Consider the following 26,450-nt stretch of genomic DNA (forward strand, 5'->3'; position numbering starts at 1 on the left):
ATTATGCAGTCGGGCTTGTCCTTAAATACAGCTTAAGCGCCGGGCTCCACTCAGAATATTAATAATCGCATTTCCAGCCCGGATCCCCAGCAGCGCTCTGTCTTCCCTCTCTTCCCCTCCCTCCCCCCACTCTCCCTCCTCGTCCTCCGTCTCTCTCTGGTGTGGTCTCTGGTCGGACCTCAGGTGGGCGCTGGCTGTGACTGGACTTCCTTTTCAGAGATCAGCAGTGGCATTTGTCACGTGATTTCATCCCCCGGGGCTGTGCTAGGATGTCTTTCCCTGCCCGCTCCCCTGTCTTGGTTGAGCATTGTGGGGAGAGGTTCCGTGTTGGACTCGAGGTCACAAATACCGCAGTCAGGCAGGCGGGCACCTTTCCCAGCTGTGAGGCCTGGGTCATGGCGTCCCACCTCTGAGCTGACTGTCTCCTGTGGCGAGAAAACCACCGCCCTCTTAGGCCTGTTTGGGACTTGGCTGAGATGCAACATGTGAAAGTCCGGCAGACGGCCGGTTCTTTACAGATAAGTGGTCTCGTCCCTTCTGTAGTGTGGGGCCACATCAGAATTTTAGGGAGTTTCTTTTTAAAAAAATACATCTTTGTTGATTTCAGAGAGGAAGGAGAGAGAGAGAGAGAGAAACGTCAATGATGAGAGTGAATCATCAGCTGCCTCCTGCACGCCCCCTACTGGGGATGGAGCCTGCAACCAGGGCCTGTGCCCTGACCAGGAATTGAACTGTGACCTCCTGGTTCATAGATCAACCCTCAAGGACTGAGCCACGCCTGCCAGGGGAGGGAGTTTCTTATTCTTGTTGTCCTGATGTCCTCTCACATTGATGTGCCTAGAACATGCCAGGCACCTGTTAGACCCTGCTGAGCCCCTCTGAGGTGAGAGCATGCGTCTCTTTGGGGTGCCGTATGGGGACATAGGATGGGGGTGTCACCGTGTGGTGCGCAGCTGTGCGAGTCCACTGACCTTTCCCTCTTACGGCTAAGGACCAGCGCCCTGGGGATTCAGCACCATGGCCAGAGCTCAGGGAGCACCCTGCGCAGGTGCGCTGTGAGCAGCTCCCTGGAGAGGTGCCCAAGCTCTGGCTACCCCTTACCTTCTCTCCAGCATCCTTGGCACTGCCGGCGGCTGCCCTCTGTCCTTCGGGGCAGGTGGCACGCTAGACGAGGCGAGGACACGTGGCGGACAGGGGCCTGCTCTCTGCCTGTCCGCCCAGTGGGATCCAGATACAGCCAGGGGGAGGATGGGAGGAGGGCCTGCTCCTCCAGCCCCCGTCCTCCCAGGCCCGGGCACAGGGACAAGGGCTGTGTTTATGACTTCGGTCGCCCCCCCCATGGGGACTGTCGGGGCCACGGAGCTGGGAAGGGACCTGCACCGGAGCGCCGTTTTTCCTTCCAGGCAGAGCTCCCAGGTGTGCGTCCAGGGCTCACCCTGCCCATCGCTCTGCCTGCCCTGCTCCTGCTGTCCCCCTGTCACGTGCGTTGTCGCAGGAACAGTCACAGGGGGACAAAGTTTTCCCCTGGGTGTGTAAAGCAGAGTCCCAGCCGGAGCTCTGCACACCTGGCCTGCGCATGTGTGCGCAGGCCAGGTGTGTATGTGTGCGTGTGCATGTGTGTGTGCACATGCAGTAGTGAGCTAAGCATGTGGATTCTGGAATTAGACACAGTGAGTGATTCAGGCCCTATTTTGCCATTACCAGCTTCGTGACCTTGAACTAGTTGCCTGACCTCTAAGCCTCGGATTCTTTATCTTGAAAATGAGAACAAATCATAACAAGAACACGAGCCATAACAGGTGGCTGGGGAAGTTCAGGGGCCTCATACCTATAAAGCATATAGTGATTAGTTCCTGACAGGCACTCGTAAGTGATATTTCCCAGAAAATTGCTTCTGCATCCCAATTTCCTTCACACGATTGTCATTAATGATTCTGAAAAAAGTCCCCATAGCAGGCGGAAATGATTACAAGTTAATTAATTGTTTGCACTTGTATTCAAAGCTCCAGGCTTTAAATTAAGTTGAGGTCAGCCGCGGTCTTGCTGGTATAAGAAAGAGCCGGGTGAGGTTGGCACCATGTTCAGTGCTTGGCGGGTGAAGTCCGTGCCATTGGGTGAAACGTACCTTCATGCGCTCACTGAGCAATGCCTGCGGTCAAGGTGCAACCCGTTCTTCCCTCTGTGGAAAGGACTGTGAGCAGAGACCCGGCTGCAAACCCTCGTGGGCACGGTCACCTGCGAGGCCAGCCCGTGGCAGGCCCCAGCACCCACTGCTCTTTCTTCTCATTTCCCGGAGTCTCCATTCAAAGGGTTTTGTCTTGCCTGGCCAGTGTGGCTCAGTGGTTGAGCATCGACCTATGAACCAGGAGGTCACTGTTTGGTTCCCGGTCAGGGCACAGGCCCGGGTTGTGGGCTCCACCCCCAGTATGGGGCGTGCAGGAGGCAGCTGATCCATGATTCCCTCTCATCATGGATGTTTCTCTCGCTCCCTCCCTCTCCCTTCCTTTCTGAAATCAGTGAAAAATATTTTTTACAAGGGCCCTGTCTCATAGACAAATGGCCTCTCACCCCCAGTTTACCTCCGTCCTCACGCAGACGCAGAAGAATCCACGTGGATCCCAGTGGGGTGGGGGTCGGCTCCGGGTCCACGTATTCAACACGAGATACGGTGCTTGTCTCATCTCGTCCCTGCGTCCGCCGGTGCACGCTGCCAGGTCCCTGCTGGGGGGCGGTCTTGGGAAACGAGCAGACACTGCTTTCCCCAGACATGGCGTGGAACCGGACAGCAGCGGGCAGAAGGCCGAGCGTGGCAGGAATTACAGAAAGCGGGCGTGATGGCCTTGTTCGGTGACTCAGTGAAAGCCCTGAGTCATGAGGCCAATGGCAGAGAGGGAAGCAGAGAAGTGCAATTAAAAGGAGAAAAGAGATGTTTGCAGCTGACACTGGAGCGAGCGAGACGGAGGTGGGGGCTGGCGGCCGGGCAGCCGGCCCCTTCGTGGCTGTGGCTCAGGACACGCTCTTCCTGGCAGGCGAGGCGGGCAGGGAGGGCGGCCCGCGCTCTGGGGGCCGAGGAGAGGGGTGGCCGGGAGGACTGCGGGAGCTTTGGGAGCGGGATAGCGGTAAGGTCTGAACGGGCAGCACTTGAACGTCAGCCAGGACGGAGAGGTCTGTGTGTGGACAGCTGGGAGCGGGGTAAAGTGGGACCTGGCCTGGGGCGGGTCTCTCAGAGCCGCGGGATCCCGCGGAAGCTTCGTCAGGCACCTTGTATCTGCAGCTGCACCTGCTTGCCAACACTGTGCCTTCTGACCTGCCCTCTCTAAGGGTTAGAAATGAGATCCTCGCTACCGCCTGTGGGGCCAGACCTCATTCCGTATCAACTCAGCACCACGCGGCTGGAGGCTGGGAGTAGGACTGTGCCAAGCAGATGGGCCCTGGCCTTCACCGGCTGGGGGGACTCTGTGTCCTCAGATGTAACATCAGAGGACCCTCCAGGCTGTGATGGGGGGAGGGAGCCGGGAGGCCGGCGTCTGCCCAGACATGGGGTGGGGTCCTTCCCGGGGGCTGGCCCTGGCCCTGGCCGTGCCCTGGGCAGGGCGAGGGGCTCCCAGACACCCATGTGTACTGAGAAGGGGAGCTGGTGCCCCCTCAGCATCGGGCCCCATGCACCTGCCCTTCTTTCTCTGCTGGTGTTGTCTGGGCAAACAGTGGCCACAGCACTGGGCCCGGGCAGCCGCCGCCCGTGTGTGCGGGATGGCAGGTCCAGACTCCTCCCTGGCCCTCCCTCGCGTCCCAGGAAGAGGCCGGGTGGGGGTGGCGGGCGCCCAGGAAGCCGGCCCAGGAGCTGGGCGCTGGGCGCCGCTCAGAGAAGGCCCATCTGCCTCCCCGTCCCGGGCTTCTGACTGTCATCTGAAAACGTTCCTCGTTGTTTTCCTTGGACGAGGTTGGTATCCTGATGATATTAATTATTCTTAAAGGTCAACAGCGCTCTTTCGAATCCCCTTCTGTTCTAGCCCGTAATCAGTTAATTAATTGGAAACCGTTTAGCAGCGTCTGCGAGCACGGTGGGCTGGGGGTCTGGCGTGAGGTTCCTCCTTGGTTCCCGGCACATGCCCGTTGCTCCCAGGGATTGAGGGCCCGGAGCCTGGGCCCCGCCCCGGCCCCTGCTTGGCTACTGATGCTTAGGAGGTGTTGCCTTCTCAGCTTTCTTCTTGTGAGTGTTATGGGTGCTGGTAGCCCATTGCCACTGGGCACCTCCGTGTGACAGGCCCGCTGTGGGGCGCCCCTGTGTTATTGCAGTCCGTTCTCACCATCAAGTAAATGTGCCCATTTCCGAGGAGAGAAGGGTGAGGCTCAGCCAGGAATCGCAGAGCTAGAAAGTGGCCAAGGAGGTCGGAGGTTGGGTGTCAGCCTATGAACCAGGAGGTCAGGGTTCGATTCCCGGTCAGGGCACAGGCCCTGGTTGCAAGAGGCGGCTGGTCCATGATTCTCTCGCATCATGGATGGTTCTAGCTCTCTGTCCCTCATCCTTCTTCTCTGAAAGCAATAAAAATGTACTTTAAAAATCAATAGGAAAATATCCCAGGGTGAGGATTAGCACCAGAAAGGTCACTAGGCTGGTCGGAGGTCCGGGGAGTGGCTCCCGGGCTGTCCCCATCGCCCGGAGCTGGAGCGCTTCTCCCAGGCGCTTCCCGGCCCCACACCCGGCCTGCTCCCCTCCCACGGCTCCGATCAGGGAGGCTGGAGGCCTGAGAGGTGTGTTTAGAGAGGCCCAGAGCGGCCCTCGAATGAGGACCAGTGTGATGTCCTGGCTCTACCACCATGACGTGGTTTGCGTGCAGAGCCTCCACGAGGCCCGGGCCACTGGGCCCGTGTGTGGGCACCGCTGGGGTGCCCAGTGTCGGCCAGGCGTGCCCCCCTGGGCCCCAGAGGCCGCTCACGTGCTGAGGGCAGATTCGCTTTTGGTTGATTTGTCTGAAAAGGGCACAGCCCCCTTTCCGTGTTGCCTCATTGACCGGGACTTCGTTGACGCTTGAATTCAGCGGCGCAGCCTGGGCCTCGGGTGTTCTCTCTAATGGCTGGGACTCGTGGCGACTGGAGATGGGCAGATAAGGGAGAGACGCCAGGCATGGACAGTGACAGATGGGAGAGATCAGCCAAAGGACATGTGTGCACATACCGGCCATTGGTGCCCGATTCACCCTGCCCTCTCCTTCCTGGAACTGCTCGTGGTTTTCCTGGCCACCACCTCCATCTGGTGGGGATTTCCACACCCACCTCACTCTCCGAGGTGATTTCAGGAGCGGAGGACCAAATACATGTTTTTAAAATATATATTTTTATTGATTCCAGAGAGAAAGGGAGAAGGCGGGGAGGAGAGAGAGAGAGAAAGAGAGAAAGTGAGGGGGAGAGAGAGAGAGAGAGAAACAACAACGATGAGAGAGATTCATGGATCGGCTGCCTCCTGCACGCCCCACACTGGGGATGGAGCCCATAACCTGGGCCTGTGCCCCGACCGGGAATCGAACCGTGATCTCCTGGTTCCTAGGTTGATGCTCAGCCACTGAGCCACGCCCTGGTGAGACCAAATGTTATGCCAAAGATGCCCTGATTGTGCTTCTCTCTCAGGAAGCCCCAAGGGCTTGGGGAGCTGTGAGCAGGAACCACGGACTAAGAACAAACCTCTATTTCTTACCACAACCATCGTTTCTGCAGACACGCCGTGTGGCTGATGTTTCTGCTGGTGTCTTCACGGAGAAAGCTGTGGCCAGTGAGTGTGAGGCCTCGGGCCAGGGCCTTCTTTCATAAAGGCTCTGAGCAGTCCTGCAGGGCAAGCCCTTTTGATTTTGCTCGGTAGGACACTTTTTTAAGCAACATGACTTTTTTTTCTCTTTTCATACCATCCATACTCTGCAGCCCTCGATTCCCAGGAACTTACCCCGGGAAACCCTGGTGCAGCCCCGCGCAGGGCCTCGGAGAAAAGCCGCCTCAGGCCTCCTGATCGAAGGTCAGGACACCAGTCATGCCACTTGAGATTTGATTAGAGAAAGCATTTTGGCTTCATTAAAGTTCATTAAACGAGCCATCCAGTGCCATTTAGCTGAATAAAAATGGCTCAAATGGCTTTCACCCCCTCCCCCCACCCACCCCCTTTTAGAGCAATTTAATTGAGGAAAAAGCAAATATGTCAGTGATGCAGACAAACATCTCTCCGCCTTCGAGGGGCACATCGCGGGCTCTGGGTTTGCCGGGGCTGGCTGCAGGCCGTGGTGACGAGATGACGTGGTGCTTGCCTGAGGGGTGGATGGCGGTGAGGCTGACCGAGCCGGAAGTCACAAGGTCAAGGCTGATGAGGTGTCGGGTCCCTGCTCACAGGGAGGTGGGCAGCACCTGTCGGCCTCCCCACTCCTCCCGCGGGTTGTTCCTTCCACTCGCACTCTCTGTGGGGCTGGGGCTGCCCTGGGCGTCCTCCTCCCCTGACCTTGCCTCCACGTTCTTCATCAGTTTCAGAAGAGCCCCGCCTGACTTGGAGGGGCAGGGGGATGCTTCTTCCAGGGGGAAATGAGAAGACAGACAGACAGACAGACAGCCGAGGGGCCGGTGGTCTTAGGGAAGGGCTGCCTCGGTGGATGAAGGAATGAGGTTTACGTCATGTGCTTGCAGCCAGGCGGGGCAGCCTTGCCGGTGTCTGGCCAGCTGTGCTTGGTGCTCTGAGCCCACACTGCACTCCGAAAAGGGCCTTTTGTAAGAGCAGAGAGATCCCCGAAGGGGCCAGGGACCGTGGCATCCACCTCAGAGGCAAGCGGAGCAGACCGCTGGTTCTGGTCTCTCTGTTAACAGGGGAAGCTGACCGAGTGGACAGAGAGCAGATGGGAGCTCAGGGGCTGGAAGCTAGAGTGACTGGGCACAGACAGAGAGAGGGAGGGAGGAAAGGACAGACTCCTGGACAGTAAGCTTGGAATCGATGCTGCGGGGGCTTCTCCGTCTGCCCAAGGGCTGGAGGCTCTGGAAGCCGAGGCCCCTGGGTGAGCTGGTGCCCACTGCAGTGTCCCCGCCCCGCCCCCTCTAACTTGTGCGATAATTCGATTTCTTATTCTTTATTTGCCCGGAATGCCTGTTATTGTAGTTCTTTCAGAATCCAATTTTCTCGTGACATTTCTGCCTAACATAGCAAAGCGTGACCTTTGCCAGGGGACATGGCCGGCCGCCCGCGCCTGCCTCGGCCCGACGGTCCTCCCACCCCACCTGGGCCACTCGGGTCTCGTCCCCTCACCCCCTTCCAGCTTCTGTTCCCTGGGCTCAGGGAACAGATCGGGTTCCGGTTCTGATCGCTCGGTCTGTCCCGGTCCTCCGCCCAGCACAGCTGCCGTTCTCGGGGCTCCTCGTTTGTGACTCCAGCGTGAGTTCCAGAGGGGCCCTCCCAGGCGTCCACCCCCTCATTCCTCAGGGAAGCCCGTATTTGTCTCCATGCAAATATTTGTGGGAAAAGCCCTCTAAATATAGACGCACCTGGGAGCTACGCGCTTACGGGTGTGTGTGTGTGTGTGTGTGTGTGTGTGTGTGTGTGTGTGTCTCTGCATCAGTTACCACGTGTCTAACAGACACAAACACACACATTGTGTGTGCACGTGTGCGTGCGCGTGCAGGTGTTCACCTGAGTGGTTCCTGACCTGTCATCGCTGCCAGATGAGAGCCTTCCCCTGGGGCCGCTTCGGCTCCCGCTCGCAGAGTGGCTGCCTCTGCAGCCGATCACACCCCATGGTGTTTGTTGGCGTGGCAATAATAGCGGTGGGTTTTCCTTCTTTTATTCCAAGACTAATGCCTGCTCCTTCCCCCGGACATCCTAACGAGGACGATTAGGGGGAGAAAAGAAGTGCGAACAAAAGGCTGATGTCTGGGTCCCTGAGAGGCATCTGCAGGGAGGGAGGCAGGTGCTGTGCGCTGTTTTCTCGGCCTGTGAGGGTGTTCCCAGTGCTTGGGGGGAAGGTTCGGAGCTCCCGTGGTGAGAAGTCCCAGTGACCTATAGCACAGCGTGCTGCGCGTGATCACACTGTATTGTACGCTCCGGGAGTGGCTAAGAGGGTGCAGCTTATGCTAAATGCTCGTCTCACAGAAAGAGAGGGGGCCCTGGCCGGTGGATAGAGCATCGGCCTGTGGACTGGAGGGTCCCAGGTTTGATTCCAGCCAAGGGCGTGTGCTTTGGTTGTGGGCTCCATTCCCTGGTCAGGGTACGGAAGGCAACCCATCGATGTATCTCTCTCACATTGATGTTTCTCTTTCTCTGTCTCTCCTCCTCCCAGCGCCCCCTCTCTCTAAAAAAAAAAATAAATAAATAAAAGAGGGGAAGAAAACTTTTAATTAGAGGTGATAGTTCAGTGTATGACATTGTTGATGGTGATGGTTTCATGGATGTATACTCACCTTCAAACTCAAAGCGTCAGCCCTCAGACTGAAGAGTCCTGGGTTCAATTCCCGGTCAAGGGCACATGCCTGGGTTGCAGGCTCAATCCCCTGTAGGAGGCATGCAGGAGGCAGCCAATTAATGATTCTCTCTCACCATTGACGTTTCTCTCTCTCTCTCTCTTCCTCTCCATTCCTCTCTGAAATCAATACAAATATATTTATTTTTTTTAAAAAAAGAGAAAAAAATTTATTTGTGAAATCTAGCTCTTTGAAAGGCTTCACAATTCCCTCCAAACCTGGCCTGTGGCCTGGATGAGTGGCAGGCGGATGGGTCGCAGGATGGGGCCAGGAGAAGGAGGATGATAAAGCCGGGTTCCCATGCAATGGCCAAGCCTGCCCCCCAGAGCACCGTCTGGGCCCAATTTGCCCTTTAACCCCCCTTTTTCTGTCCCCCTTGCAGAAACCTGTCAAGTAACCGGCTCACCACACTGTCATGGCAGCTCTTCCAGACGCTGAGTCTTCGGGAATTGTAAGTCTGGTTTTGGAGACCCGCTCGGCCTGGCGGAGTGGTGGTGGAAGGTGGGTGGGGAGTGTCCAGTTGTGGAGCCACCCGGGGCTGGGCGTCACCTGAAGGGGCTGCAGGACTTGGTGACGTGGGTGTACCATGTTCAGTGAGAGCCAGTCAGCCCGTCGCTTGATTTCACACGCTCTTTCCAGCACAGTTCTCAGGATGTTGCCCTTCCACCTTGTGTTGGCACAATAGGCATGGGGATCAGGGTTCCTTAGTCCCACAGGGCTGTGCCAGTCTATCGAGTGATGGGCGTTACTTGCTGCAGTCCTTACAAAAATCCTATAGGTAGGGGTTATTACTGTCATTCCACACTGGGACACTGGGTGCTGAGTAAGGTTAAGTATCTTGTTTAAGGTCACCCATTAACTACATGCATAGCCAATGGACTCAAGCTCTTGCCCACTGTGCTCGGCTATCTCCCAACTTCTTTAAAAAATGGATTTATTTAAAAAAAAAAATGGTGACATTGGTTAATAAAATTAAATAGGATTCAGGAGTACAATTCTATAACACGTCATCTGTACACTGTACTGTGTGCTCACACATCCCAAGTCAGATCTCCTTTCGCCATCATTTGTCCACCCTTTACCCTCTTCTACCACCCTCCACCCCCTTCCCCAATGTTTTCCGTCTGTTTCCAATCCAAGGATCTGTTCTACAATCATTTTCAAAGAGTGAGTGTTTACACTTTTTCCATATGGAGACCTTGAAGTGACAAGGGGTCCTGACATAAGGGAGGTCATTGGGGGAATCTCTTTTTTGGGGGAGTCTTGCATCAAGTTACCCTGGAATGCCTGACCCTTACGCCTGTGGGGGGGCCAGGGACTGGTGCTCTCACCTGGAAACACCTGGGGCCTGCAATTGCCTCCTCTATTGAGAAAATGTCCCGAAAAATCAACGGATGCGAAATCCGTGGCGCGCTGTCCCAGTGACGGGTTCCATGGAGTTTTAGAGACAGTTGTTCGAGGATATATATTTAAAGCAAATGCCAGGCTCCCCCCAGAGGATCACGGGATTCTGCATTCATCTCTGCCCGGGATCGATTCACCGCGCGCTGCCTGTGACTTACGGGGGAATGAAGACATTCCCTCCGCGCGTCAGCACGTGAGCCCCTGTCCACGGAGCGTCCCCCTCTGCCGCGCTGTTAAGTAGGAAGAGAATTCACTCGTCAGAGAAAGAAGCCCCTCTGAGGAGCCATCGCCCTGGCAGGGGTCTGGTTTTTGAGGAAGAATGGAATAGCCAGAGCGGAAAATTTATCTTTTGGCCGGAGGGGCCGCGTGTTGGCTCTTGGCTGTGGCTGTGATTGAAATGCAAACAATCCCAGTTCCTGGCCAGCGCGAGAGGGGCAGTGCTTTCTTGTCCGACTTCTGATGGGTCCACATGGCGCCATCCGCCGGGAGCCACCGGACTGCCAGGGCCTGCCAGTGGGCCGTGGGCCCGTGGCAGCGTGCGGGATGGGCCGGCTCTTTGCAGGAAGGAAGGGTTTCGCGCCGGAGGAGATGGCTCTGAGAGCTGTGGCAGCCAGAAGGGGGAGGCCGAGGCTCCAGCGACCTTCTGCAGGAACCGAGGGCAAACTAGGGCATCCAACCATTTCTTTCTGTTTTAAAATATCTTTTTATTGACTACTGAGAGGAAGGGAGAGGGAGGAAAAGAGAGAGAAACACCAATGATGAGAGAGAATCTTGGATCCGCTGCCTCCTGCACGCCCTCTATTGGAGACTGAGCCCTCAACTCGGGCCTGTGCCCTGACTGGGAATCGAACCCTGACCTCCTGGTTCATGGGTCGATGCTCAACCACTGAGCCACACCGGCCAGGCCCTTTCTCAGTTACTTCTGTGCGAGATGGAGGCTGTGGCCTTGGCCCAGCACCTGGCCAGGGTGTGTCCCTCTCACTGAGAGGACTGGCAGCGTCTTCAGAGCTGTCAACACTGTCCCAGGGCCCAGCTTTGAGGAGATTCGAGTTGGCACTGCTCAGTGCCCTCAGAAGTTTCTGGTTAAGGCAAGATGGTGTTTTTCCTTACAGGGAAGACTGGAACGGCCTGGCCAGAAATCAGAGCAAGAATCCGAGATTCTCTCAGAGATAATGAATTGGAAAGAAGAGAAGCTTGGATTCTGTGTCCCATGATGTAATTTAGGCAAGAGGCTCGGGGGATAGAAATGGATGGCCCAGAGCCCTCCAGAAATACCCCGGGGACCTTCCCTTTCATGCCCTGCACACATGCCCTGCAGACATGATTCAGATAGCTAGGAATACTTCATTTTTTAAAGCAAAGTGATCCGTACTCCTGGTACAATTGGCAGGTTTAATCGACTTGGTAAAGTGTTAGCTCAGGGTTGGGATGGGTTTGAGCTATCCTGGCCTGTGACCGCTCCCCACGGATCTCTGAGAAATCAGCAAGCCATCCTGGGCTCCAGGGTCCATGGCTTGTGGAACACCTGCCTCCGTCTTCTCTCGCTGTTTGTCTATCCTTTCCATCTCCTTGTCTTTGGTCTCTCTCTCCCCACTTTCCCCGATAAAGAGGCCAGTCATTGCCCTAGCCGGTGTGGCTCAGTGGATAGAGCATCAGCCTGCGGACTAGAGGGTCCCAGGTTCAATTCCGGTCAAGGGCATGCACCTTGGTTGCGGGCACATCCCCAGTTGGGGGCGTGTGCAGGAGGCAGCTGACCGATGTTTCTCTCTCATTGATGTTTCTAACTCTATCCCTCTCCCTTCTTCTCTGTAAAATATCAATAAAAAATATATTTAAAAAAAAAATAAAACAGTGCCAGCCTACATCCAGAATGACCCCATCCCACAATCCTTGATGTGGTCACGTCTGTGAAGACCGTGGGTCTAACGCAGGCTGCCTGCGCGGGCGCTGGGGCTGAGGAGTTGGCACGTCCCCTGGGCCGGGGGACCCTCGTCAATGCACTCGATCTGCCTGAGGTGACCAGCTGGCTCCACCCACGGCTTCTGGGTACTTTTCCTGCCACCGGACGGTGCTGTCAGGCGGCCCGTGCTGGCCTCTTGGCCCTTTGGGCATGTGCTCCTCTGTGAACAGCGGACCTGGCCCCTTCCTCAGTTCCCACATCCTGGGCCCAGCCCGAGTGCCTGTCCTGCTCTGCTCCTGCCCTGCCTCTGCCTGGACCTGCCCTCCGGATCGCTCAGCGAGGGCCGCTGTGCTGAGACTTCATGCTGTGTGTGTGCCTCGCTGTCTGGGAGGCAGGAAAGTGCGGGCAGTTCCCAGAAGGCTCTGGGGCAGAGGAGAGGAGCGGGTCTCACGTGCGTCCTCCCCGTGGGATCGGGTCCTAGAGGGAAGGGTGGAAGGAAACAGATGCCGTCAGTGGCCGTGCTGGCCTGTCTCACACACAGACAGCTCACCTACCCTCCCGCCCCCGGGAGGAGCCGGCCGCCTGGGCTCAGGAGCTCCCCCCCCCCCCCTTCTCGCCTGCAGGAGGTTGGAGCAGAACTTCTTCAACTGCAGCTGCGACATCCGCTGGATGCAGCTGTGGCAGGAGCAGGGCGAGGCCAAGCTCAACAGCCAGAACCTCTACTGCATCAGCGCCGAAGGCGCCCAGCTGCCCCTGTCCCGCATGAACATCAGCCAGTGTGGTGAGGGCGCCGCCCCCTGGCCCCGGGAGGGAGGCGTCCCTCACTCTCCCGGGAGGACACCCTTCCCCCTCCGCCCTCCCCTCCTGGGCACTCCTGCCCCTCCTGAGCAGCCATGCTTCGGGAATGCAGAGAGGGGTCCAGTGCGCCCCTCCTCCCCACACCCCACTACTTCCTGCCTGGCAGTCACTTGCCAGCCAGACCTGAGCGTGAGTCCTTACAGTGTGGCCCCCAGACCCTCAGGTGCTTGCAGAAAGGCAGGCGCCTGGGCCCAAGCACGGACTGACCTCAGGTGTCTGGTCCCCAGGATCTCAGAGCTCATTTCGGAGGGCCAGCTCCCCAAGGCGGAGCTCTGCCATCTGACTTCTCGCTGGGCCTGCCTCCCCCCGCACCCCGGGGCTGTGTGGGAGAGTCCCCCGGGTGATGTCTGTTGGGAGGCGGTGTGACCTCCGGGGCTCGGGGGCTCCTGAGAGCCCCAGCGGGCGACGTGGGCGTCGTCGTTGGGGCCAGGCCACGTCTGGGAGTCAGTATTTGCCTGTCCTCTCTGCCCCCGCCTCCAGACATCCCGGAGATCAGTGTGAGCCACGTGAACCTGACCGTGCGGGAGGGCGACAACGCCGTCATCACGTGCAATGGCTCCGGCTCGCCCCTGCCCGACGTGGACTGGATGGTCACCGGGCTGCAGTCCATCAACACCCACCAGGTCGGCACCTCGGCTCAGGCTGCACCGGGAGGCTGGGGCCCACCAGCTCTTAGTCTTAATGAGACGCAAGAGTCCAAGCAAGAGACGGGAAGAGAGAGAGTCGTGGGCCCGTCTCTCCAGGAAGGACACGGAGACCTGATCTTAGACATGCAGGGCCTCAGTTTCCTCACCTGTAAAATGGGTACAGCGCTGCCAGGCACCTCATGTGAGGCTGAGGGAGCCCTTGATTGAGAGAGCCTGGCCCTCGGGCTGTGTGCATTCGCTGGCGGAGCCCTCTTTATCCTCCGCTCAACTTTTCCTTTTATTAAAAGATATGTTTTTATTGCTTTTTAGAGAAAAAGGAAGGGAGAGGGACAGAGATAGAAACACTGATGAGAGAGAAGCATGGATTTGCCTGCCTCCTGCACGCCTCGTACTGGGGATGGAGTCCGCCATCCGGGCATTGGATGCCCTGACTGGGAATCCAGTTGTAACCTCCTGGTTCCTAGGTCATCGCTCGACCACCGAGCCACCCTGGCCGGGCTGTGCTTTTCCCCTGGACTCCAGAAGCTGTGTGGGGTTAGGTGTGGGAGCTGCCCGTGTAGAAACTGTCTGATGGCTGTCTTTTCACTGGCCTTTCAGACAAACCTAAACTGGACCAACGTGCACGCCATCAACCTGACGCTGGTCAACGTGACGAGCGAGGACAACGGCTTCTCCCTGACGTGCATCGCGGAGAACGTCGTGGGCATGAGCAACGCCAGCGTCGCCCTCACCGTCCACTGTGAGTGGACGCACGGAGGGGGTGGCTGTGTGCACGCCGGGCAGGGGGCTGGTCCGCCAGGAGGGGCGAGTCAGTCCTGGGCTAGTGACCCCGGGAAGGGGCATCCCTGCCCGTCGGAAGCCGGTGCCTCCCACTCAGCTGTGCCTTCACGACTTCCAGTTTGACCCCTCGGCCGAAAGGTCGTGAGAGGGAGCACTCCAGCCCTGGAGATCAGGGCGCTTCCGCTCTGTTTGGGGGTGATGTGGGGAAGGGGGGACTCTGAATCCCCGAGTCTTTTCCGAGCAGGGTGGGGGTGAGCAGTGGGATTCCCGGGCCGGCTCCTGGGAGCTCTGTGTCCTGGCACCAGCTGGCCTCTCCCCGGCAGACCCCCCGCGCGTGGTGAGCCTGGAGGAGCCCGAGCCGCGCCTGGAGCACTGCATCGAGTTCATGGTGCGCGGCAACCCGCCGCCGACGCTGCACTGGCTGCACAATGGGCAGCCCCTGCGCGAGTCCAAGATCATCCGCGTGGAGTTCTACCAGGAGGGCGAGGTGTCCGAGGGCTGCCTGCTCTTCAACAAGCCCACGCACTACAACAACGGCAACTACACCCTCATCGCCAAGAACCCGCTGGGCACCGCCAACCAGACCATCAACGGCCACTTCCTCAAGGAGCCCTTCCCGGGTGAGGCCATCCGGGAGCTCGGGGGGGAGGGGCGGGGCCTGGCGGCTGGAGAGGAGAGGCAGCAGCCGCGGTGATACTGTTACCATGGCAACCAAACGTCCGCGGGAGCGTAGTCAGCCACCCCCAGCGTCGTGTGTAAAACAGATGAAGTGTCTGGTTTCCAGTAGCCGTCGCCGTTCAAACCACGACCCCTGAGAGGTACCCGGTCGGGCACAGGAGACCTTAGCGTGTTTTGGTGGAGAAAGCAGGGTCTTGAGAGTTGGACAAGGAGGACAGAGACTCTTGACCCAGCCCTGTCTTTGTCGGGAGACACTGGGCCCAGTCGTTGCTTCTCAGAGCCTCTGTTTTCTCACCTGTGGGACGGGCACGACTGCACGGCTCCCGTAATGACCTCGAATCTCTTAAACGGCTTAAGGGGCACAAAGCACACAGTGAGGGCTCAGTGACCTTGTTGGGGGGGAGGCGGGGGCTGTGGGGCCGCTCTGCCCAGCTCTGCATGTGACGGGCGAATGAGCCAGCCTCCTCCTTCTTGCTGGTTAGGGTCCAGGCTTCCGGGTCTGCGCATCCCCCCGCCCCCCCCCCCCCCCCCCGTGCTGAGCCGATGGGGGTGTCTGATGCTGTCACCTGGGATGTCGCGAATCGCTAATGTCACCCGCACCTGGGTAGTCACGGAAGCAATGGAAGAAAGACCTTAGGATACCTGGGAGGCGATTCTGTCTCTGTTTGGGCGAGAACGTGCCTGTTACCTTCCTGACGGGGGAGGGGTGTGGGGGAAGCGGCTGCGGCTTCTCCCTGGGGGGTCGGCAGCCGTTGCTTTGCTGCTAAGGAAGCCGTGTGCCTGTGCCGGCCTCGGCGATTTGTGCCGGGAACATGCTGGGTGACCTCCGGGCCTTGGGTCCCCAGAAATCGTGGGTTCTAATGAGATGAAGGGAAGTGTAAAGTCTGTCGCCTCTCTCTCTCTCTCTCTCTGGCTTACTGCCGCATGCACACACACACGCACACACGCACACAGGCAGGGAGAGGCTGGCTCGGTGCGGCATCTGCTTGTGTGAAGGTGACTGAACAGCCACAGAGAACCAGGGCCGCAGCGCCAGGCAGCCGCGTTTATCTTAAAAAAAACACACACACACACACACAAACCAACACACCTCGAGCTAGGTGCTCCGAGGGTGAGACGGGGGAGAAACCAGGCCACATGGGAAGCGGCCTTCTTGCCACTGACGTCCAGGGCGTGATGGAGCCACGGCGCATCCGACGCGCTGATGTCCGAGTCCCCAGGGGTCCTGTTGGGCCCCCGTTTCCAGCATCATCCCCACTTTGCCCAGACACAGGCCCCGGGAACCTCAGGCGGGCCAGGCCGGCTCTCCTTTGGGAGCCAGGCGGTCCTGGCCCGCACCGTGGGCGTGGCCTTTAGGGTGCGGGGTTGCCATGGCTGCCACATGAGCGTGGACCTGCCCGGCACACAGGGCTGCGTGGCCCTGTCCCTGCTTGTGCGCGTCTCATGATCGGAGAGGGATTCTGTTCGGAGGAGGGTCTCCGCTCCCGGGTGTGTGTGTGTGTGTGTGTGTGTGTGTGTGTGAGAGGTTTCCAAAGAGAAGCCTGGGGCCTGGAGGGAGCGGGTGCGGGTGCGACAATGACTCCTGTGCGGTTTGCCAAGTGGTGATTTGTCTGCTCTCATCCTTCCCCCTGCGCCTACTAACGGGAATTCTGCTGCAAGGGAGAGCTTTCTCTTTTCCGCATTTGTCCATTCAGTTATTTATTTGCTCTTGGTATGGATTCGGGGATAGTTATTTTGCCCTATGCCTTATGACCTGTGCGTTCATTGGCCCTGGCTGCCCTAACAAAATACAAGAGCCCCCCGCAGGGGCTGGGGGGGGTTATACAATAGAAATGTACTTCCTCACGATTCTGGAGGCTGGACCTCAGAGGTCAAGTGTCAGCAGGGCTGGTTTCCTGAGGCCTGCCTCCTGGGCTTGCAGGCGGCCGCCTTCTGCCCATGTCCTCCCAGGTCTTCCCTCTGTTCACCTGTGTCCCAATCTCCTCTTTTTATAGGGACGCCAGTCATATTGGATTAGTGCCCACCTGATGACCTCATTTTCACTTAATCAGCTCTTTAAAGACTGACTCAGATGGTCATAGTCTAATGCGCTGGGGTCAGCACTGCCACGCATAAACCCGGGGCGGGAGTGACTCAGCGTGTGACAGCCCCTGGCTGTCGCCATCACTCTGCTGCTCACATGGTGCCAGGGCCGGCCGTCGGGGACCGCCCCACACGGCTCCGTGTCCTTCCTCCACGCCCCATGAGTTCCTGAGCACGTTCTCACTTTCCGGTGGCACAGAATGTGCCAAGCACGCCTGTCCTTTTCCTGAAATGCTGGCTTCTCCCGGGGCCCTCACTCCTTTCACTGGGGAATCGATGGTGAGCACCCTCTGGGTGACTCTGCCTCAGGCTGGGTTCCGAGTCCCTCTGCCAGGGCCCGGGCTCGGGTCCGAGTCCTGTTTTCAGACGAGTGAGATCGCACCAGTGAGTTCGTTTCTCTCAGCCTGTTTCCTTCCTGTTAAACGGGGGGTAGTCCCGCCTCCCTCCTAGGAGGGCTGTCAGGACTGAGCGGCACCGGACAGAAAGCGTTTAGCATAGCCCCGGGCTCACAGCTAAGCTTCCATCAGCAGGCGAGCCCCCGCTGTGGCTAAGCGGCGTCACACAGTGCCATCGGGGCCGGGACCCTGTGGGGTCCCAAGGATGCCACAGTGACCTGCTCGGATGACCTCCGCACTCTGTTTGAGGAATGCCGTCTTGAGGTCACAGCTGGGGGGCACCCAGGGAAGCCTATGCAGCAGACTCCTCTGGACTCTAGTGTACCAAGGTCCCCCGTGTGTCAGCGACCGGGAGGCGGGGACCCTGTCTCAGACTAACTCCCCACCTCATAGCTGGGTCCCTAGCTGGGCTGGGCCATTTCTCTTGAAATCGGGAACTCTGTGTTCATTTCTTCTGCCTTGGGAAGACCAGCCTCCTACGGAGGCAGCGGGGCGTGGGGCCGGGGTCACGTGCCCGGGACTTGTGTTTCCAGCTGCTGGGGTAACGTGGGGTCACCATGAGTGGGGAGGTCGTGGCTGTTAAGATCACAGTGCGCCCCGCTCCGTTGCTGATGACGCTGGCTAACAGCCTCTTTGTCTCTTTTGCAGAGAGCACGGATCCCTTTGACTCCAGTAAGTCCGCTCTGCCTTTTGCTTTGAAGCTGGTTTATTCTGAGCCTTTGGGTCACCATGGAATCCAAATAATCCTCTGCCCCAGGCTGCCCAGCCCCAGGCCCCTGGCCGCCCGGCATGGCATGTCCGAGTGACCGAGAAAGGGGACGGAAAAAGCCTGCAGCAAAGAACAGTTGGCGACAGCCACCGTCACCACCAAAACCTGGGGGATCCGGACCCTGGCTGGGACCCCAAACTGTTTTCTCGTTGTTGTTGTGCTGTTTTATGCAACAGCCCGGGGCCCACGCTGCCCGGTGCCGTTCTTTGCTCTGAGGATGGGGTGGGGGTGAAGGTCCCGCGTTCCCCATGGAGCCTCCCCTGGCGGTCACAGCGGGCAGCCAGGCGGGGCCTGGGTCTCTGGGGAGGTCAGGCAGCAAAAGCAGGTTCAAGGGCATGCTGTCCAGCATGGACTCCGGGCGTTGGGGAGCCGGTGGGGCTGGCACAGAGCCCCCCTGGCCAGGAAGCTAACCCTCCTCCTTTCCGTTCGGTTTTCAGTCTACGAAGTGAGCCCCACACCGCCTATCACTGTGACCCACAAGCCAGAGGAAGACACTTTTGGGGTGAGTTACTACTGGGCTGGGAGGAGGCCGTTTTCACGTTTCATCCGAGCAGTGGACACTCCGATTCCGCCCCACTCGGAGCCCGGGACGTCAGGCAGGAAGGGCCCTGACCAGCGACCTCCTTCCAGGCACGGGGTCCTCCCTTGTCTGAGGAGAGTAATTCACTGTTTGAGGAAGCATTGGGGCTCTGCTCCCTGCCCGGGGCCGGGAGGGAGCAGCGGGAACCCCCCCCCCCCCCGTCCTCCGCTAGCAGCCAGGCTAGGCCTGTGATTCGAAGAGGCTGCTTACTCTGCCGGCCTCGTAGGAAGTCAGTTATCCCAGCAGCTCCTGGGTGGGTGGGTGTCCAAGCCCTCCCCCACCCCCGACTGCCAGGGCCTGAGATTTCTCGGGGAAGAGTCCAGATCTCCCAGAATTCCTTGGTAAGAGTATTCTGTAGAGAACGTCCACGTGCATACCCAGCATTGGCCTGCTAACTAAACAGTAACAACATGAGAGACCGAGGCCTCGCGAGGCTTCCGAGCACATTTATAAGCACACCCAACCCCCCCCCCCCCCCCCCCCCCCCTGCCAGGGGCTCAGAACCCCGAGCCGCTGACTGGAGTTTCCCTAACCGGGGTGGGTCATTGTTAACCGGAGGCTGTTAGGGCCTCATCATTCACTGCCTCTGAAGCAGGGCCGGGGGGCCTCTGTTCTGCAAGGGCCATTGGATGTTTACGTCCTTCCCGGGCCGTACACCATGGTCAGCTTACAAACCGGCCTGCTGCGTTCAGCTAAACATCGAACGAACTCACCCTTACCGCCTTGGCAGGGCCGGGCCGCATGGTCTCACGGGCCTTGCACGGCCCGCGGGCCGGAGGTTCCCCACCCCTGGTCTATAGGCTCCTTGCGCGCTCCTGCGAGAAAGTAACTGTGGATGCTTGGCCCTCCCTCCCTCCCAGGTGTCCATCGCCGTGGGGCTCGCCGCCTTTGCCTGCGTGCTGCTGGTGGTCCTCTTCATCATGATCAACAAGTACGGCCGGCGGTCCAAGTTCGGGATGAAGGGTAAGGCGGCCTCGCGGTGACCAGGGTCTCGTGTGTGTGTGTGTGTGTGTGTCTGTGTGTGTGTGTGTGTGTGTGTGTGCGTGCCTCTCCTCAATGCTGCTTCCACTTCCCGGCTCTCGGAGGGAGGGGCCTCCTCCCGCCTGCACCTTTACGGCTACTGTGCTGGTGATGATGGACTGAACGCTGCGCTGGGATCTGCGAGGACCCAACTGGGAGCCCATGGCTTTGCTGGGACAGCGGGCTGGCGCACGAGGGTGATTTGGGAGGAAGGTTGCATTTGCAGGCCAATGAGAGGACCTGTTTCTTTCCGGTACCGGAGGGCAGGCAGGCGGACACGTTGTTTGAGTAACTTGGTTCTTTTCTTGCTGCCCATCCGCGCGGGGTGGTGGGGAGAAGGTCCTAGCAGGGTAAGATGTAGGGGGGCTCCACGGAGAGTCCCAGGGCGGGTGCTACGAGCCCCCTGCCCGTCTCAGTGCTGGCCAGCTCCCCAGACCCACCCACTCCGCCCTGCCACGGCCTGGCCGGGCTCTGGGATCACCCGGGCACCCCATGGGCCAGCGCTGCCTGTCAGCCCCAGATTGGAGGGGCGTCGGGTCCCGGGAGCGCCCCCCGGGAGTCCGCACCAGCTAATAGGCACTCAGGGCAGAGTGGTTGCCGATTTGATTACGATGGGGGTTATTACCATTTTTCCGTAAACAGATGGTAACTGCCCTCGGAGTGGCTGGGAGAGCCGTGCCAGCGTCTTGATTTGGAGGGGCTGGCTCCTGCCAACACATCTCAGGGGCTGCTGCCGCGCGCATGTCTCGTTATCCCTCTGGTTAGCTGCCCGGTTACAGGGAAGCATCGGGCCTGGGGAGGAGCCACTCCGCCTGGCTCCTAAGCTTGGAGCGGGGGCTCAGGGCTCCTTCCAGCTGCCGGGGGCGGGGGCGGGGCTGGGAGGGAGGTACCGGATGTCCAGGGCTGGGCTCTAACGGGACAGAGGGGAGTAGCGTGTGTCTGCAGCCAGGAGCACAGAGCAGGGCTCGGTGCCGGAGAAATAACAAGGATGTAGATGGAGGCTACTCAGAACATCGGAAAGGGCCCTGGGCCCGGCCAGGGAGGCACGGCTGGCACCATTGATGAGTGCTGCTTTTGCCCGGCGGGTTCAGGGGTCAAGGGCAGTGCCCAGCAGCAGTGAACCCGGTACAGGACCTGGCATTGTTGACTTCCTGCACTAAGTCCCTTCTTCCTTCTGCTTGCCCCGTCAGTGCTCGGTGCTCCACATGACCCCAGTGCCTTTGCTCAGACTGCCCCCACCGGGGCTTTACGAGTTCTCACGTCCCTCTCGGTGAGGTCTGGTCTTCAGGTCCCCACGCCGGCCTGCCTTGGCGCCCAGGGCGGGGGCGGCCCTCTCACGGGCCTTTATAGCCTCACCCACATGCCCCTTCTGCCCCTGGCACCGAGGCTGCCTCCCCAGCTCGCCCCTGGTGCGGCCACCATTAGGGTCAGACAGGTCTGGGGTCAGATCCCAATCGACTGCCTGGAAGCTGAGGCGTGCACGTGACTCATTAACTCTCCTGGCCCCCGTGTCCTCGCTGACAAATGAGAGGGATAATCCTTACCAGGCAGGGTTTTATGAGAATTAAATGAAATTATGTATATCAAGCAATTAGCTTCGTCCCTGGCCATGCCGTAATTGCTCAGTGACTGTGGCGAGGGGAGCAGTGATGATGGCTCCTGCTCCATTCATACAAGCCGTGAGTAATGCACAGCCCATCATGCACTGGGGCTTTAAAAAATATCGCAACGGCCCAACCGCTCCCCTGACCAGCGAAGTCAGAGTTTCTAAAGCCCCCCAGGTCTGCGAGGCCGGTGTGGCCCAGTGGTTGAGCATTAAACCAGGAACCAAGAGGTCACGGTTCAATTCCCAGTCAGGGCACCTGCCCGGGTTGCGGGCTTGATCCCCAGTGTGGGGCGTGCAAGAGGCAGCTGATCCATGATTCTCTCTCTTCATTGATATTTCTATTTCTCTCTCCCTCTCTCTCTAAAAATCAAAAAATTTTTTTTTTTTTAAAGAAAAGACCTCAGCTGACCGTTTTAAAGCTGCTCAGGTGATGTCAGGGGGCAGCCTAGGTCGTGACCCCGAGCTGTGGCCTCCCCGCCTCTCTCTGGCAGAGCACCACCCCATCTGGATGTAAGCAGCTGGGAGGGGGCGCTCTCATCGACTGGGACCCCAGTGTGTGCCAGGCCCCGTGCTTGGCCCTTTATCTGCACGTTCTCATTTGATTCTCACCGTGAACTTGAAACACACAAATTATTGTCGCTTTTCTTATCTGAGCTTCAGGAAGGATGAATGACTCGCTTTATGTCTGGCCTCAGCTGGCTTCAGGGTGCAGGACCAGGAGACTGGTGGGGCCAGGGCACTCTCTCCTCCTGTTTCTGCCCCCATTCCCCCCCCCGCAGCACACTCCTCCAGTGAGGTGACTCTGCACCCCAGTTTCCCCCACCCTCTGTGTGGGGGCTAGCTGCCACTCCCGTGCATTGTTAATGGCCAGCTGCCTGTCGCTGCTGGGGCCCTGGCCAGCCACCCGCCACCCGCCCTTCCCTGCGTGGTAGGTTGTGGGAGAGATGGAGCACCTCACGGAGGCTCCCCTTGGCTGAGGGAGGAGCGGTCGCGGACCAGAACGGGCGCATTGTTGATGTTTCCGCTTTTATCGCCATGAACTCCCAGGCACCCTGTTGGGTTGGGGAGCTTGTGCCCAGTCCCAGTGGGCGGGGCATCGGCTCTGGAGTCCTTCTGGGTGGAAAAGGGCTCTGGAAACTGGGGTCCCAGCCTCACGGTAGCCCCAGGAAAGCTCGTGTCTCCAGCACAGGCAATCTGGAAAACGCCGAAAGAAAATCAGTGGTAATTCTGTTATTCCGCAATCACTCCTGTTAGCGCAATCAGTAAAGCGTGTGCGTGCGAGCATTGGCTGTGAATGTGTACAGACCTCACAACTGCACGTCCTGCGTCTGTGGTCACGTACACAGTCTGCACATACCTTTAAGTGAAAATGGTCTTGAGCCGTCCAGTTATTTGCCATATTTTTTCACGTAATGTTTCTTAGACATTTCTCCATCTCATCCACTGACTAGACCATCTCCGTAGGGCTTCCATTGCTCTGCAAAGCTGACTTTCCTTTGCTTGCTTGCCTTCTGCTTCTCCCGTGGCTTGTGTGTTATATACCATTTCGCTTGGTTAATTCAGAAGTTAATTCCTTTGCCCAGAGCATGTGTGGCAGAGGGCCCGAAGGCGCAGGGAGGAGATGTGAATGAGCGCGGGGAGGACACGGGGCTGCGCCTGCTCCGCAGCCGGGCTCCCCGGGGCTCCCGCTTTGTTCCGGAGGCGGCAGGTAGAGGGACTGGGCAGCAGCCAAGCGGACCTGTTTCTGCCGGCAGCGGCCCGGCCGCCGCCTCGGTGGGCAATTACGGCTCTCCCGCTGCGGGCCGTTTCAAAGGCCTTGAGGGACGAGCTCCTCGCTGAGCAGAAACCAGCGTGGAAGCTGCGAGGGACGCAAATGAAATGTGTAATGGCAGCAGCAGAACCCTCAATCACGGGCGCACACACAGCAGCACACACTGAGGTGGGAGGGGGCGGGCGTGGGAAGCCCTGGCTGTGGCCACGGGCTCTGGGCTGCGGCTGGGGCTGGAGGCAGATCCGATCCTTTCTCTGAGCCTCAGTCGCTTCGGGTCTCAGAGGGAGGAGGGGCGCTGTTGGGGCATCTAGGGTCGCTGAGGGTCACCGAGGGCTTCTCGGGGTTCCTGGCTGCCGACTCCAGGGTGGGGGCAGTCACCACTGGATAGATGGCTGTGCCCCTCCCCGCTTTGGATGCAGAATTGGAGACTCGGGACAGAGAAAGGTCACTGGCTTCCTATTGGAAGGTCCTCCCCCGTCGGCTGCACACCGGGAAGGTAGGTGACTCCCCCACAGGAAGTCACGTGGCGGCTAGGGCGGGGGTGCGGGGCAGCTAAGACTGGACCGGCGACTCTGCAGTGGGGGATCCTCCCCGGCGAGCCCGCGTAGGACTGCGCCAAGCAGCTCCCCGGTCTAAATACCGCGCCGCCTCCGTGGCGACCTCGGCGTTGGAGGGCGCCGGGTGCTGAGTGCACGGGCTTCTTCTGTGTCCACAGGTTTTGCTGGGGAGTGTGGGTCTGTGACCTTTTCACAGTAAAAGTCACAAAGGCTGACACTGCGGGCAGCGCCGGCTGTCGTGAGGTCCTGAGCCACCCGAGGTGCCAGCTGCTTGGCCGGAGAGGCCGTCTGTCTGCCGAGAAGGGGCGTCAGGCTGGGCTGGGCATTGCTGCGAGTGGGCATTCCTGCATGTGGGCATTGCTGCGTCTGTGTGAGGCAGGGGGGCATCCTAGAGCTGGGCTTCCCACTTGCCTCGTCATCACGTATGATCCACGTGAGATGCTGGCGTTTGCAGATTTGCATTAAAACGATGAACTAGGTCCGATGAAGGTGCTTCATTCTGACTGTCCTCGGGTGGGACAGGGAGGGGTGGAGTTCAGTTCGCTCCCCTGGGAGTTTTGCGGGGATACTTACTTGGCAGGTGAGCCCTGGAGATAAGAGTCCAAGAGCCGTGACCCAGGACTTACCGGTCCCTCCCGTTCACAGATGTGGGCCAGATAGGTGTCCCCCTCGTGTGCATGGCCGATGCCCCTCGCTGACCAGGGCACTATCGGCCGGGACTCGGCACCGAGTCCTGACACGGCCCGTTAGTTACCCCGCCAGTGGGGAGGCTGACACGCATTGCCACGCCTGCTAAGCCTGCCCCAGCTTTAAGACCGCTGTCCGCCCCGATTCCCAGCAGGCATGCTGGGCCTTCCCCACAAGGCGGCCATTTAATAAGACATCTGGCCTCTCTTCGCTCAGGATGAGCTGCCGGTGTCAAACCGGTTCCTATTGTGCCACGGGCTCCCCTGCAGAGCCACGGCCAACGTCACAGGAGAGGGCAGCCCCGACTTTTCTCCGGGTCACAGATCGCAGAGGAGGCACGGGGACCATATTTAGAAATTGGAGCTCTCCCGCGATGGGGATCGGCGGTTTTTGGGTTTTGAAGGTGTGAGACTCTTGGCCAGATGCCTAGTGCACTACGACCTTGCTCCAGGCTCCCAGAGCTGTGGGTGCAAGGAGCATCATTCTCAGGTTGTCTTGGAAACCTCTTTCCCCCCACCAGACAGAGGTGCGGTGGGGCCATGTAGCTATATGAGGAGAGCGTTCCTGCAGAGGGATCTGCCAGTGCAAAGGCCCTGAGGTGGAGGGTCTGGCAGACTCAGAGAACAGCAAGGAGGACAGCGTGGCTGGAGGGGAGTGGGGGGTAGAAGATGACGTCAGGGCCTTCCAGGCGGCCTGTGAAGGGTATGAGGCAGGGGAGGGACATGGGGGAGGGACATGTGCTTTAGAAGGGATCACACTAACTCTTAGGGCTGCTGGTCCAGGCGTGCAGGTGGTCCCCACTCAAGGGCAGGAGGTTGGGGCTGGAAATGGAGCCAGTGGGTGGGGATGGGGAGCATCTTTCTCTAATTCCGCCAAGGAGCCTTGCCGCCAGGAGACCCGCTAGTTTTGTAACCCCCTCTTTCCTCCTCATACGCCACCAACATTCCCGGCGCTTTTTCCTTCTCCTGGAAATCCATATTTATTCATGAGCAGCAGCAGCAGCAGAAAACAAATGTTTATCCATGGAGACAGTGGGACGCTGCACTTTGGCAACAATGAATTAATTGCAGACACACACAATGACAAACATCAGAGAAGTAACATTTAAGTTGAAAAACACACACACAGATTTCAGTAGGATTCCGATAATACAAAGTTCAGAAACTTGCAGGATGGTTTAAGGATGTGAACGCAGAGGGAAAAGGTAAAGAAATACAAGGGAGCAGCAAACACAAAGTTCAGGAGAGCGGTGAGCGCCGGGACACCCCCGGCACATATTTTTCTTAAAAAATATATCTTATTGATTTTTTACAGAGAGGAAGAGAGAAGGATAGAGTTAGAGACATTGATGAGAGAGACTCATCGATCAGCTGCCCCCCCAACACTGGGGATGTGCCTGCAACCAAGGTACATGCCCTTGACCGGAATCGAACCTGGGACCCTTCAGTCCGCAGGCCGACACTCTATCCACTGAGCCACACCCGTTAGAGCACTTCACATATTCTCATTAATATCCTCTCCTAATTGTTTACTATTTAACAAAAACATTAGAAACACATCCAGCTGAACAAGGAGAGATGGCTTTTTGACGATGTCACGTAGAATATAATTTCCATCAAAACAAGCCCATGGAAAGGAGATTTTTAAACAATGGGATGCGAAATCAAGGAATGATAAAGAACAGATTACTCCTCACCATTTCATTACTGCAGTATCCCAGGCATCATCTCTCTTCTTTCCTCAAATGAACCAGCGAGAAACAAAACAAAACAAAAAAATAATTCCACTCTCTCAGCTTTGAGTAATTATTTTTGGAAAGGTGAAGTCAATTTTCTCGAACAAAAAAAAAAAAAAAAAAAATTAAAAAATCAAGTGCCTAAAAACATCCCTGCTGACGAGGTGTGCATTCATCTCCGTTCATCTGAGTTGGAGCTAATCAGCGGGGTGTCGGGGAGCAAGGCGCCCGCCAAGGAGCCTCCATCCTCACCCCTCGGTGCTACGGGGGGACCCTCCATCCCAGCCTCCCTTTCCGTGGCCACGCCGCAGCCCCCAGCTCTCTCAGGGGGCTTCGCCATTGGGGTGCTAGTAGCATATCCGGTATCCTCTCCCAGCACAGGGACTCACTCTGGTAGGACCAGGCCTTCATCCTCGTTCCCGTCCCCACCCCAGCGCAGAGTTACTTACCAGTGTGACACCCCGACACGCTCCCCTCTGGGCTCTCGCTGAGGCCGTGGCTCT

The 26,450-nt window shown here is 58.4% G+C and overlaps 1 protein-coding gene across 7 annotated transcripts in view; it reads left to right on the forward strand.

Moving 5' to 3' along the window:
• The window catches only part of NTRK3 (neurotrophic receptor tyrosine kinase 3), a 170,811-nt gene that overhangs the window by 37,288 nt on the left and 107,073 nt on the right, over positions 1-26,450 (forward strand). For all 7 annotated transcript variants that reach the window (XR_006739867.1, XM_036411849.2, XM_045572010.1 and 4 more), the window contains exons 5-12: positions 8,861-8,929; positions 12,406-12,563; positions 13,121-13,263; positions 13,885-14,026; positions 14,391-14,687; positions 17,871-17,894; positions 18,429-18,493; positions 19,432-19,534. Coding sequence is in view for 6 of the 7 variants with exons in the window: in XM_036411849.2 (XP_036267742.1) it covers positions 8,861-8,929; positions 12,406-12,563; positions 13,121-13,263; positions 13,885-14,026; positions 14,391-14,687; positions 17,871-17,894; positions 18,429-18,493; positions 19,432-19,534 (1,001 nt within the window). In the remaining variant the exon portion in view is untranslated. The remainder of the gene's footprint in view (positions 1-8,860; positions 8,930-12,405; positions 12,564-13,120; positions 13,264-13,884; positions 14,027-14,390; positions 14,688-17,870; positions 17,895-18,428; positions 18,494-19,431; positions 19,535-26,450) is intronic.

The sequence above is a fragment of the Pipistrellus kuhlii genome, unplaced genomic scaffold (genome assembly GCF_014108245.1).
Source record: "Pipistrellus kuhlii isolate mPipKuh1 unplaced genomic scaffold, mPipKuh1.p scaffold_m20_p_42, whole genome shotgun sequence".
NCBI classification, from domain to species: Eukaryota; Metazoa; Chordata; class Mammalia; order Chiroptera; family Vespertilionidae; genus Pipistrellus; species Pipistrellus kuhlii.